Genomic DNA, 14264 nt, shown 5'->3' with positions numbered 1-14264 from the left:
AGGAACTCTTATAGGAATTTATATAATTTTCGCATCTTTTTATTGTATTTTTAGTTTGCTTAGATCAATGTTTTTAGTGTTATTCATGGTGTTAAAGCAATTGAATCTCTGCAAGTTTTTATTATCGTATCAGTGAAAGATTTAAAACCTGTTTAACATTACATTTAAAAGTACAGCTACAATATACGTATATTAGGTACAGTCTGTGTGAGTGTGTGTGTGTGTGTGTGTGTGTGTAATGAGTCAGGAGTTGCAGTGTGAGGTGAGGTGTGTCAGGGCTGAGGATGAGTGATTACAGTGGACAGTAATCCTGCAGATGGATTAGCAGGTGGTATTAGGAGAAGTGGGGGTGAAGCACACCACCACCTCTGAAATGTCACAATATGGAGCAGCAGCTCGCAGGGCCTCACCTCCGTCTGCTCCAGCCCAGCTACACACACACACACACACACACACACCGGACATTGTAACACACACGCACACACACACACACACACACACACACACACACACGCACACACCATGGGACAACAGTAGATGACCACTGATCTGTTGAATGGGATATCCTAAAGTGTTTAGATTGCTGGTTCTGTTGGATCATCAGAGGAAGTGTAAAGTTGAAAACAAACAAAAAAAAGTACGTTTGAAGGTTTTCACCTGCTGGCAAACACCATAGTCACACGGCAGCCTTCCTCTGATGTCACACGCAGGGTGGAAAGCTTGAAAGCTGTCATAATGTTTTATTGTCTCATTCTAGGTCAAAAGTCATATAAATGTGAACAAAACTGACAAATTGTTACATTTCCACTGCTTCTCAGTTGATCAGCAAAAGGGAAAAAAACTGTTTGTGAAAGTCGAAGGGACATTGAGCCATTTTTCAAAGTAAAACATCATAGGCTATTTGATAACCAATTAGGTACAGACAGCTAAGTCACAAGAGCTAACATTTAACCAATTCCAAGCTAACGTTAACTTTAGCTAGCAAACATTACTATTAGGTAGATTTTACTACCTTCCTAACATATAGTACACTATCACACGGTGAAGTTAGCTAACATTACCTTTGGTGTAGTTTACAGTAATGTTAGCTAAAGGTAACATTACCTTAAAGTTAGCTAACATTAGTTTAGTAAACGGTAATGTAAGCCAACTTTATTATTAGTTAATTTTACAGTTAGCTTGCTATGGTTACTATTAGCTAGGAATTTGAGCACTTCCTTTTGTGTCGCATAATAAAACGGTAGTGTTAGCTAATATTACTTTTAGCTTATAGTAATGTAAACTGTATGTAATTTATTGACAGTCCTTCGTTGGTAAATAGCTAGGACTTTGTAATATGATTTCAATGTTCGATTTATGTCTGGGCCATTTTAAATGTTCAGTGTCATATTCCAACTTTACTATTGACCTCTTAGGTCAGTAGTAAGCATCAATATTTGTCTATTTGCTTCTTTGCTCACATGATTGTTTATGAGCATGAGGTAAATTTAAACTTGGAGGATTGAGAATGTCCGCAGACAGTGATACAGTGCTGTAACATTGTTTGAAAATCTAAAAAGCTGTAGAGATTTTTTTTCGCATCACATGTGCATGCTGAAGTCTTCATGGTCCTCTTTTTGTTGCTGCAGGGAAATCTATACTTAGTATACTACAATGAAGGCAGGGTCGTTGTATTCTAGGTATATTTTCAGTGGAAGAGACAGTGTTGTCTTTGTAGAGGAATCAGGCCTGGCGTCTGAGTCACAACTGTCCTTAAAGTGTTTTTGTTGTTGTTTTTTTGGTATCACTGCCAGCTAATGCCATTAAAAGTGAGTGACGACAGATCAGACAGGAACAAAGTTGGCTTAGGTTCACCTGTAGGCCTACTCCCTGCTGCAACTCATTATTCACAGAGTTTAGAAGTGTTTCTCCATGGTTGTCAATCATGGATATAACTAAACAGTCCTTTTCTTCCAGTAAATTCTCAATACATTGTTTTCTGGTGTGGATGAGGATGTGAGAGCAGGTTTGTCAGATTCACTGCAGCAGAGGAGAATAAAGCTCTGGCTGGTAAGGCGGGCATTGGGTCACTTTAAGGCTGAGCCACGAACACACTTATCCGTGCGTTGGCATATGACAGAGTAAGAGAAAGACTAAACCAGATGACAATACACTACAAAGAAATGTAGATTATTTCCCTTCTTCATAATAAAAGGAGGATTTTTTCTCTCTCAGTTAAAGCCTTCTATAGTGGACTCACCGTGTTTGGACTGCATCTACCACAGCAGCTACTAGCTAGCTAAATCTTTAAAATGATCTTTACAGGTTAAATTGTATTCTGGCTGGACACATAAATTAGCTTTTAATCATTAGGTTTCTTTTGCTCTGGCTGCTGTAGGCCTTTGATCTTTGTGCATCCTGCAGAACGGCAGGAGGGCCCCACACAGCTTTCCTCTGGAGTCAATTCCACAACTTGAAGAGTGAATTTTTACTGACATCTACTGGACAAACACTAACTGCCTTTTATGTGACTGGATTCTAGATGTCCTGTGAAGCGGTTCCTGAATAGACAGCCCTAACGAAAACATTTATTTTTTCTTTTCATATTCCTTTTAATATATGGAGTGTGTGTCTATGATTTGGCGAATTTATGATGAATCTAGCATTACAAGGTAACTGAAATATGAACAATAATCTTACCACCAAGAGTAGTGCACTTGACTCTTTATTTTAAAGGTTTACTGTGGTATGGTTTAGTATCTTATGCATATTTTTTATAGTAACATAATGTTATCCATTGGACAAAGTAAGACTGGGTTATTAATGTTTTGCTGTTCTTAATTGTTTAACCGTAGCATAAAAACATAGAAAAGAGAAGAATGAAACGATTGGGATAGATAAAGCAGAAAAGGTTTCTTGCTGGAGAATAATAAAGAAAGAAAATTCAAGAAAGAAATTTAAAGTCCTGTCTTGGCTGTACCTGATAAAACCGCTAGATGGCAGCATAACGGACATGATACATCGAATCTGTCTCAATTTAACAGATGAAGTAGAGCAGCCACATGCTGCCTTTGTGAGCGTCGGATGGGTGTGCAATAACGATTTAACAGAGTCAAATCCAAATGAAAAAAAATGCAAGAAGTTTTACTGTTGTAACTTTAAAATGACCCCAAAAAAATCACCCTTTTACAAAGTGAATAACTTTAATATTTACAAACTACTAACTTATTTAATAATAACTAAGCATTGTACTTTTTTGACGATAGAATTGAGACAGGCACATAAAACAAACAAAATACATTACGAACATTACAATAAAAAGGACTAAAGGAAAACCGGCGACCAACTTAATGAAGTTGTCTTTCTCAATTTTTTCTCTTTGCTGGATTTTATATGAGGATTAAAGGCTAAATATCCACAAGACTTGAACGCAGCACCTCACAAACCCGGATGTTTTGCTTTACGATAGTTTCTACAAGCTGTTTAGAATAAGCATGATTAATAACGGAGACTTTTAATTTTCTGTCTCCGAAATACTGCATTTAACTGCATAAAGAACTGTCGGTCGGGAGCGTTGTCTAGCCAATTAATACCCGAAGATATATTATAACCTGCTGCTATCTTAACTGGAGTTGGAGACAGAGCTTTAGTCACATAACAACAACGAGAAGTCTGTAATATCGTAATTTCTGAAAATATTATTGTGTTCAGTGTCGTTGTTCATGATGCTTCGAGAGTTATATCCCTTCGTTGAGGACAGTTTCAGCCGCTTCCCGTCGCAGAGTAACATTTATGGGCTGTGTCAGGCCGGGCAGCAGGAGCTGTTAGCGGCTACTCTCAAAGGGAAGGTGGTGTGTTTCAGGTACCAGGAGCTGCAGCACAAGATCAGACCTGTGGCCAAGGAGGTGCAGTTCACCTACATACCAGGTACTGACGGGAAATCTGGAGACAGTGACAGCTAATCCAAGACATTATAATTAGTTGAGCTCCTTTATATGTTATAGGAAAAACGAATAAGCCGACTTATGTGTGGATATCATTGCCTACGTGTGTTGCTTAGCGACAGCCTTTCCTGAGCTCCTGTCCTCCTCTCTAGTCCTGAACTGTGGCATCATAAAAAAGAAGTGTTTCACATGATACATCTTTAAGATTCCCTTCCCATCAATTACAAATAATGCAGGAACTGGACTTGCTTGAATTGACTATGGATTATGATATGCACTGTAGCTTAATAACTACAGAATCAATCAATCAATGAGTAAATCAATCAATCAATCAGACTTAATTTGTATAGCACTTTTCATACAACAGTAATGTAACACAAAGTGCTTCACAAAAACAGAAAATCAATAAAAACAATACAATCACCCCCACCCCACAAAAAGAATGTAATAAATAATGGACTAACTGACAAACCAAGGAAACGCTGTCATGTATTGTAATGAGGAAACACAGGAGGTGTTAAAAGTCTAGATTGCAAAATAATAAAATAAAATAGAAATGAATGAATACACCTATAAAACGTTATTTAAAAATGATAAAACAGCCTAAATTTAAAAAAAAAAATAATAATAGTTACATTATGAAAAAAAAAAAAATCTAATATAAACCAGACAAAAGAGGTAGGTATTGAGTAAAACACAAGATAATCAAGAACAATAGAATAAAACAATATTTAAAAATCAATAAAATAAATAAAGTTACATCAGATAAAGTAACATTTAATTAAAAGCCAGACTATAAAGGTAGGTCTTGAGTTTGCTTTTAATGATATTGACACTGTGCTGTCCTCAGGTCTTCAGTAATGAAAGTAGCCACTTGTCAATTAAATACACAAAGAGGTAATGTATAATCAGGTACTGGCAAAGTAAATGATTTGAATTTGATCATTATTATTGAAACATTTCTTTATAACCATTACACTATGTTGATTTCACTGAAACTGGTATTTTTAACAGCAACTATCATTTATATTATACACAGGACACTTTTTTAATGTTTTTATCAGAGTTTCTCTGAGTAATGAAGGTTTAATTAAACTAAAATATTCCTGGAACATGTGCTGCGGCTGTATTGTCTTTCATATACATCTGTTTTTGGTTGACGTTGCAAAGATTTGATCTTGTCTCTTTTTCTAGTCGATGCAGAGATTGTATCAATCGATGCCTTCAACAAGTCTCCACCCAACAGAGGCCTGGTGGTGGGCATCACATTCGTAAAGGTAAATGACTTCATATTGAAGTTCATATCGTGTGTGCTTTACTATAAGAGTTGTAAATACTTAAATAAAATAATAGATGCCTTGTTAATTAAGTCTGAACCCCTGCAGGACTCTGGTGACAAAGCCACACCGTTCCTGAACATCTACTGTGACTATGAGCCGGGGTCAGAGTTCAACCTGGAGTCCATCGCACGTGAGTGAAGCAGAGTCCTTATGCTGCCCAGTGTAACACGTTTCAAGAGCTGATGCCTGTTTCTGTCTCTGAACAGAGAGCTGCCTCAACCTGGAGCTGCAGTTCACCCCCTTCCAGCTCTACCACACAGAGTAAGTGCATTCAGCAGCTGAATGTTCACCCTAGCTTTATGTAAAGATCTCGTTAAGATAGCTCACGTTTACTCACTGGATTGTATACAGGCAGTTAACATAGACACTGTGATGTCACCCTTTGGTTCATTTAATTTATTGTACAGCAGGTATATGTAAATGTTCCTTCTCTTATTTAATATGCTGCTCCGAACCTATTAATGCTCTTACTACTTCTTTTATACAGTGGCCATTCCTGAATGTGTGTTAGCGTTTTCATGGACGCCATTGTGTCCGTCAGAAGCTTGTTTCCAGACAGAGTGTGACAGAAAACATGACAGAGGTTAAATTTCAGCCACCTCTTCCTTCTCTCCATCAGAGTGCAGTGTGAGGATGGAGGCAGAGAGACAGTGTTTCTGCTCAGCGGACACGACCAGAGGATCCACCTGTACAAGGAGGTCAGACCTGATGAAAGCTTGTGTGTGTGTGAACTTAAACCAATAGGTTTAATAGTTTCCTCTTCCATATCTCCATATTTATGTATATTATAAAGCCCACTGATTCAAGATTCAAGTCTTTATTGTCATTGTGCAAAACAACGAAACAGCAAAGCATCTCCCTGAACTGTGTAGTGCAGAAAAAGATACAATAAAAGGGCTTTGTTGAGCAGTCTGACTGCGTGGGGGAAAGCCTGTCCATCATCCTGGAGCTCTTTGCTCTGATGGACCTGTATCTTCTGCCTGAGGGCAAAGGGTCAAACAGGTGATGAGATGGATGTGATTGGTCACCGATGATGCTGTGTGACCGGCAAAGGCAGCGGGAGTTGCAGATGGTGGTGATGTCCGGCAGCTGGGTCCCAATGATCTTCCCAGCAGTTTACTGGTTACTCTCTTAACTGCCTCGCCATTTATGTAGAGGGATGTGTGGTTGTGCTGTCCTGACCTGCGAAAGTCCACAATCACTTCCTTGGTCGTTTGGTTGTTCAGAGCCAGGCTGTGATTTTGACACCATTCTGCCAGTTCTTGTGCCTCCCTCCTATACATAGACTCATCATCATTGGAGATGAGGCCGAGTCGTATCATCTGCAAGTTTAATGATGGAGTTGGAGGGATACACTGTAGGAGATGTTCATGCATCATCAGAGCATCACTCAGCCTGACTCTCCTGTTTCCAACAGAACGCCTCTCTGCATCAGTTTGAGGAGCAGCCAGTGGAGAGACTTTTCCCTGAACTACAACAACTGCCCAGCAAGTCAGTCTGACGCCATATAGCTTTGTTAGCTCTGAGCAAAATAGTATGCACTCTATTCTTTATAAAGTACAAACTATTTATTCTGTTCTGTTCATGTTTGCCAGTTAATCTGATACCTCCTCTCCCTCCCTGCAGTGTGCTGTGGTTGGATGTGTTGAGTATTTCTGGTGGACAGCGGCTCTCAGCGTTCGGCTGCCAGAACGGCTGCGTTGGACTGGCTCTGGTCAACCAGACGGGACCAGGTAGAGGAAGACTGAACTGTCTTTGTGTTTGGGTGAATAACAAAAAAACAAAACAAATTTGAAGCAAATTAACAGCAATACTGCTAATTAAAAGAAACTAAATGAGAACGATATAAACAAAAATATGAAAAATGATTCTATAAAAATATGTACAATCTATCTTTAAAGCATAATTAAAGACTTGTGCATAAATGTGCAATATATTTACTTCTATGTGTAAAGTTTACTGCAGGGCTATTCAGCTATATCATTCAGGGGGCCACATTTTCAGAAAGCTCTGGGCCCGGGGGCCGGACATTTCCCTGAGCTGTGACTCTCTTTATGTATGTACACTTTTCAAAAGTTATTTAGCTCCAGTACATTGTAAAAGTAGTAGTAAAAAAAAAAAGGTTCTTAAGGTAATCAGGCCAAGTGCTTCATTTAATTTTCTCCGCCACAAAAGCTGTGATATGATGGTGCCCCAAAAGTAAACACATATTATAAACAAATGTAGGCTGTTCAACGTGCATCATGGCGGGCATCTGGCACATCATTTGGTAAATTCTCACATTGCTTACCAAGCTACATCACATGTCCTGTAATCATTTATAACCATCTGTCTTCTTTTCTGTCTCCTTCATCTTCAGTTAACTTATTTTAAAAAGATAAACATCAGTTAACCTGAACCACATCCATTCAATATTCTCCAGTTTCCTGTCAAATCAGAAACGCAGATAGTCCTGGCCTACGCTTCTAATGAGAGAGAGTACACTTCTTTGATTGGGCAATCCACAAACAGTGATGGAAACACGAGCATTCATTTTTATAGCGTTCATGTCAGAGAAGCTGGATTCTCAGGTGTATTTTGATCCGAACATTGTTAACACACAAAAGGCTGGTTGTTAGTGACAGCGCAGGTGCACTGGTTTGAAGGATTTATAGCGGCAAAAATGACTGTTACTTTGTTACTTGCCAAATTTTTTTTTCAGGTTTAAATTAGATTTAATCTTAAACAGAACTGATTGGCAGGCCGGTCTGACTTCATCGCCAGGCTGGAGTTGGCCTAGGGGCCGCCAGTTGGATAGGCCTGGTTTACTGTATGAAATGCAAAGTGAAAAATGTGCAATACACAGGTATAATAGTCGAGAGGTTGTGCATTAATGTGACAAACAAAAGTCAGATGTAGAAGCTTACAATGAGTCTGGATGTGAGTCTGTGTCGAGGAGGGTCGGGGTCTTGGGTCTTTTTGATGAGGCTGGCAGGCTGATGGTGGAAAACAACTGTTGCTCGGTGTGTTTGAAGGATATTGTGTGTTTTTTTTTTATCAGAGGTTCTGCAGAGCTGGAGGTTCCAGTTCGACAGTCCGATCTCTTCAGTGCTGCTGTTTCCTCTCAGCTACCAAACTGAGCCCAACCAGTCAAACGGAGAGAAAAGTAGGCGACTAGACAAATGTATTTTCATCATTGTGGGTAAGTTGTGAAGGATTTTATGACTGATTGTGTCGTTTCCTTTTTCAGGTGTGGAAATCGAAGGCTACAACCTTCTGGTAACCAGCGCTATAGAGATGGCCGTCGTCTACAGGTCAGAGTCAGACCGCTTTATAAAGACATCAGTGCAATAATCACTTGGTTTTGTGTATTTTCACTCAGACTTCCTCTCCGTGTTTGATAAGTCTCTTGGTGTGTCTTGTGTGTTTTGCAGAGACGTGCAGGATCGAGGCCTGTCCTGCCCTGTGTGCCTCTCAGAGAGCGATCAGTGGGACGCCGTGCTCTGTGCTCTGGTCATTGATCTGGACTTTGACGGGCAGAAGGAGGTGCTGCTGGGAACCTACGGGCAGGTTAGAATCCTCTGGACTTTATTGATATTAAATCAAAGGATACAGCTGGCTATACTGTAGAGTTTTTGCTTGTCAATAACTCTTATAAAAAGATCCAAACCAACAATGTGTAAATCGATGTCTCAAATGTTTCTGACTTCATCAGCCTGCATGTAGCTCTCTGTTCCTGTTGGTTACCCCCTGAGAACAGAAATCTTTTTCTGTCTGTTATTATTTTTTAAGGCCTTTTTATGCTCTTACTGAGTGAGAGGACAGAAGATAGTGTTGGAAATAAGAGGAGAGGTAAGAGAGAATGAGGCATGACAAGCGGAAAAGGGCTGAGGATGGGAGTTGAGCACGAGGTCGCCGCATGGAGGACTGTAGCCTCTACACATGGGACGTGCGATTTAACCGCTGAGATAAACTGGCGCCCCAAGTCTGTCACTTTTAAACAGGTCATTTTCTAAAACCCCTAAAGACTGTAGTTTTTATCAAACTTTACTCAAACAGGAGGAAATGGTGGCTTTGTTTGGGACTGTTGCAGTGGCAGATGGGGCTAAATCCACATTGATACATTTTATTTTGGAAGAAAACGATCTGTACTTTACTTAGACTGAAATTGATATTAAATGACTTCATAAACACTGAGCTTGTGCATGCTTTGTATGTTCACAGAACAGTGCTCAGTTGGTAGAGCAGGGACCCTGTGTTTCGGGGTGACAGTCCTCAATGCACTGATCGCAGGTTCGACTCCCGGTCTGCCGATCATTTGGTGCATGTCATCCCCCACTCTCTACTCCTAACGTGAGCTGTCTCTCTCCAGCCATCCTATCAAATTAAGGCAAAAGCCCCCAAAAATAATCTAATCAAACAAACAAACAAAAAAACAAAGCTTCTAAAATAAGTTGCCTCCTCTAGCTTTAACTTTTAATGTTGATTTCCAGAAAAGTGTCACATGAACGGGAATCAGAGAAAAACTCAGAACTCAGGTTCACCAAGGCAATCGGTGGCGACCTGAAGATAACACTGTAAGCATGAGACTCTAAAAAAGGTAGTAACTTTTAATTAAGAAAATAATTAGGGATGCACAATATTGGATTTTTTGCTGATATCCGATATTTTCCAACCGTCTTGGCCGATTTCAATATCGGTATATTAACCACATGTTTTTTTCCACCTAATTGCAGAGAACATGAAGTCTCCCTTGTAGCGGAATTGATATCATGCCTACTCTTATTGTAGTGGCCCACTGGCAGATACAGAAACAACATAATGCAGTGCTTTTTAAAATTAACACATTCACTGGGCTATATAACAAAAGTACTTAAACTTTGTTATGTGCAAAATGCCATGTTTATCTGTATGTAACATTTTCTTTCAAATAAAACTAATATTCATACAACTTTGACAAGCTGGGTGATTTGGCTCCTCCTTGCATGACCGATGCTGAGGCAACCATTGCAAATAACAACCTCACTGTCCGAAAAACTGCCATACTGCAGACATCACACTTGCGTAAAGGTAATGTCGTAGCATTACGTCAAGCTCTTTTTAGGGAATCATCGAGCAATTAGGAATAATTAAAGCGCTGTTTTATCGGCGGAAAACATCGGCAGAAAAATTACATATTTGCTGATGTGTCATTTTCATGCCATAATCTGCAGATACCGATAACGTGCCGAAGATATCGTGCATCCCTAAAAATAATGATTAACAGCAGCTGAATGAAACGAGCGCCTTACAGCCCAAGGCTTTCATCAGAGTTTCACAGACAAATGTGAGTGTGACCTTTTTAAACAATCAACGCCTGGTGAAATTATTAGACATAAATGACACAGAAATACAAGATAAATATAATATAAAGCTGATCATTGAACCATCACCAAGAAAAATCTTTACAAACAAATGTTTTCTTTTTGTCATCACAATTGTCTTTTTACATGTCAACCGTACAGATGAGCAGCACTAAAGCATATTTTCTCAGAAAAAACGTGTCAGCAGTGCAGCAGTGTGGCTCAATAGTGGTTCTTGGACAACAGAGGGAGAAGACGTACGAGGCTCTGGATTTGTTGTTGATTTTGGTCTGTTCATGAGATACGGTGACAGTAAGAAAAATAGTAAAATGACAAATGCAGATGGTCCAGAGCAAGCGAATATGATGGAACAAGACATGTTTCAAATCACTTTATCGCTGTTTTTCTTGTGCTGCAGCTTCCCTCACAAAGTCACTACTCTGCATGCACCTTGCATACAACTGTGACATCCTTCTTGGTCATTACATGGCACCTTGAAAGGCATCCTTTGGAGTAACATGAGATTTGAAATATGGTAGCCTTGGAGATCCAGCAGCAGCTCATTGATTCAATATATCTTCTGCTGCAGAGGATTGTGGTTCAGAATAGCAAAGAAAAAGCGTGCTGGCCTGTGTGTTGAAAAATGCGACTGGATATATTTGGACATCCTGTGTTTCTGGCATTCTGCACCTGACATGTGACATATGTATCAGGAATATGGGAATTAAAATGCAGCCGTGTTTGTAGTAACTCTTTATAGATGTGTGATGTGTTGAAATCTTAATGATGACATTGTTACCTGCCTGTCGCCATGCAGGAGCTTCTCTGTTATAAATTCCAGCCGGCAGAGAGCGGAGGAGACGGACAGTTTCAGCTGCAGTGGAGGCGGAGCTTCAAGAGTCCTCTGCTGTCAATCATCTACCTAGACCTGACGGGGGACGGACTGAGAGAGCTGGCTGTCCTCACGCTGAAGGGGCTGCACATCTTACAGGTGTGTAGGAGAAAACTGTGTTTGGGTGATCTTAATAACAGCTACAGCGCAGCTCTGTGTCAGGGTCAGTCCTTCTCTGCTGTTCATCCCACTGTTGTTCTGCATATCAGCATTAAAGAGAGCTCATCTGCTGACTAAATCAACTCAGAATCATACTAAAACAAACATTTCTACTGGAGAAATAAACTAACACAAGCACTAAGTAATGCTGACCTCTACTGGCCACCAGAGGAAACTGCCACAGGTGTATGGAACAGATCCAACAGGCCCTTTGGCTGCTTTGTCTCCTCCCTGTGATCTACGGTGGCCTGTAACTGTCAAAAAACGATTAATTATCAAACATAAGCTTGGGAAGTGACAAAACACTTTTTTTTTTTTTTTAAGTGAAATTTGTTTTTTTCTGAAGCTATATGTGAGTAAGAAATTCTGATGGCGCATTTTCTGCGTCTGATCTAGATTGTTTTCTCTCGTGTGTTTATGACTTCTCCTCCTGATCTCCTTATGGCGATAAATGGTAATTGCGGGAGCACACTTCCCAGATATCCAGACAGTGTTGCATGTGTGACGTCCACGGTTGGCTCCGGTTGTAACCCTTGATTTTCCTGGCTGACGGTCGCTTTCCTTTTCAGACTGTTTGCTTCATCTGAGCGTCGAGTTTGTTTCTTTTTCTTTGGATTTTCACTTCTTGTCGAAGTTGTATCTGTAGTCATCCATCTTTTCTCTGTTTGTTCAGCCATAGTAGATTACTGTTTACTCGCAACACTTGCAGAGAGCGGAAAAGCAGCAGCTTAGCTCCGCCTACCCTCTCTGGCAGACCAACCACTGCTGGCTGATGGAAAACGCGTCACTAACTGCGCGCCGCTTGGGATTTTTTTCTGTGAAAGTTGCACCAGATACACAGTCTGTAATACTGCAAATGCAAAGGCTTTCATCAGTGGGCCATAGGCTCAATCACCATTGTGTTACCTTGTTCAGTGATACATGGTGACTTAACAGACATTTATTTAAATTAAAAAAAGATTGTTACTTTACAAAGAGGTGAAATGAAGATTTACAGCTCTGGAAAAAATTAAGCGATAACTGCGAGAACATGTTTTTCTCTGGTTCTTCTATTTATAGGTTTGTGTTTGTGTAAAATGAACTTTAGTTCAGTCTGTCACTGTGCTAATGGGTGACGCTCTTTGTTCGATGGCTTGTGACCATCCATCTTCCTCTTGATCACATTCAGGAGGTTTTCAATGGTTCACATCTGGATTGGGCTGACCATGACATGAAGAGAGAGAGATGCTGATTTAAGGAACATTTGGAGTGCTCTCTTCATTTTTTCCAGAGCTGTATTTCAGGGAGAATAAGGTGTTTTTATTCATGTTTTCACAACACGTGGTTGCAGTGCAGCATGTTCTTCTATATTTTGAGTTAGCTTAGTTATCTTGTTACTTTCTACTTTCTTTTGGCTTTCAAAGTGTTTTTATTATGAATACAATTCAGCATATATAAACAAAATCAACAACCAACTGTTATAGTCATTACAGTCTTGTTAGACAAAACTGAGTATAAAACAACTAAGTTTCATTTTTCTCACAATTTGAGGACTAAAAAGAGTAACTTCAAGAAATAAAAAGAAGTGAAATAAGAAACTTTTTTGTTTAATAAATGACAACAAACAGGAATTTTTTAAATTTGCTGTCAGAAATGTTTTTCTTCTATTTATCAAGTCATGAACACGAGAGAGAAACTAATCTAAAGCAGACTGAGGCCGTTGATCACCAGATTGTTTTAGGTTTCTGTAGACGCCTGTTGTCGCACCATTCTTCATCCCAATCCTAACAGCATTGATGACCATTATCTGCTATAGAAGATTAAATATGTCACTGAAGCTTTGTCACCCTCTAATCCAATAACAGCCTGAAACAGATCCAATAAGACACCTGATGAAGAGTCTCTAAAGTGAATGTATTTATGTCTTTTGTTCCCTCTTCTTTCAGCATTCCCTCACCATCACGGCTGATCTGGTCCTGGAGCGGCTCGCCCGCAGGGTGTTGGCGCTGACAGCCGGCTCTGAGCAGGACTCAGATAAAGCTCGAGACACAGAGGAGAGGGACGCTGCAGCTGAGAGAGAGGAGAGGACAGATCAGACAGCATGTAATTAAAGAAAGAGGAGCATCATGTCTACACGTGGAGGTCCCAGCGGATCAGATTTATTTACAGGTGAAATGCGAAGGACTTTCTCAGGAGGAACACTTTATTCAGGCATGATGACGGACACTAGTGTTAACACCAAACATGATATGTACCTCCTACAGCAGTGACTCTCTGCTTTGTGCTGAATGAAGGTCAAATAAACTGAGTGAAGAGCTCAAGTGAAGCTCAGAGGTGATGTGCTGTTAATATTTTACAGATATTTGCAGATAATAAGTGATGCAGTTGCATCTAAACATATATATTGTTGTTTGCTTGGTGAATTTAAGTATAGGAAGTGTTCTGGTTTCTGTTTGTAGTACATTTGTAGTCCAACTAATATTGACTAGTCACGTATCAGCAGGTTCTGGTTGAATGCAGGAAAAACAGTCCATGTGGAGAGCAAAAGAGGCGGAGCACAATCCGCTGTAATGCCATCCCGGCTCCCATCAGCGGCCATCTGATGACGATGAACAGATATCTTGATGCAAGTGCAGCTAAAAATCCACTC

The 14264-nt window shown here is 39.9% G+C and overlaps 1 protein-coding gene across 1 annotated transcript; it reads left to right on the top strand.

Annotated features, from left to right (window-relative positions):
* Nucleotides 1-3463: 3463 nt before the first annotated feature.
* On the top strand, nt 3464-14046 carry kptn (kaptin (actin binding protein)). The gene is made up of 12 exons (XM_069672330.1): nt 3464-3906; nt 5118-5200; nt 5309-5393; nt 5470-5524; nt 5883-5961; nt 6681-6754; nt 6890-6996; nt 8304-8408; nt 8493-8556; nt 8677-8812; nt 11402-11575; nt 13561-14046. The coding sequence occupies exons 1-12, from the start codon at nt 3702-3704 to the stop codon at nt 13723-13725; spliced, it is 1332 nt and encodes a 443-aa protein (XP_069528431.1). The 5' UTR covers nt 3464-3701; the 3' UTR covers nt 13726-14046.
* Nucleotides 14047-14264: the final 218 nt, after the last annotated feature.

This window comes from Semicossyphus pulcher, unplaced genomic scaffold, assembly GCF_022749685.1.
Source record: "Semicossyphus pulcher isolate SPU_LCO1_2020_fin unplaced genomic scaffold, fSemPul1.0.p SCAF_10, whole genome shotgun sequence".
In the NCBI taxonomy this organism is placed as follows: domain Eukaryota; kingdom Metazoa; phylum Chordata; class Actinopteri; order Labriformes; family Labridae; genus Semicossyphus; species Semicossyphus pulcher.
Note: the sequence above shows the minus strand (reverse complement) of the source record. Positions and strands in the feature narration are given on the sequence as shown.

What these genes read in the sequence shown, in the direction of transcription:
- kptn (XM_069672330.1), top strand. Translation starts at nt 3,702, where the DNA reads ATGATGCTTCGAGAGTTATATCCCTTCGTTGAGGACAGTTTCAGCCGC. An exon ending in TGGGCATCACATTCGTAAAG is followed by an intron (nt 5,201 to 5,308) that starts GTAAATGACTTC and finishes GAACCCCTGCAG; the next exon opens with GACTCTGGTGACAAAGCCAC. An exon ending in TGCTGGGAACCTACGGGCAG is followed by an intron (nt 8,813 to 11,401) that starts GTTAGAATCCTC and finishes GTCGCCATGCAG; the next exon opens with GAGCTTCTCTGTTATAAATT.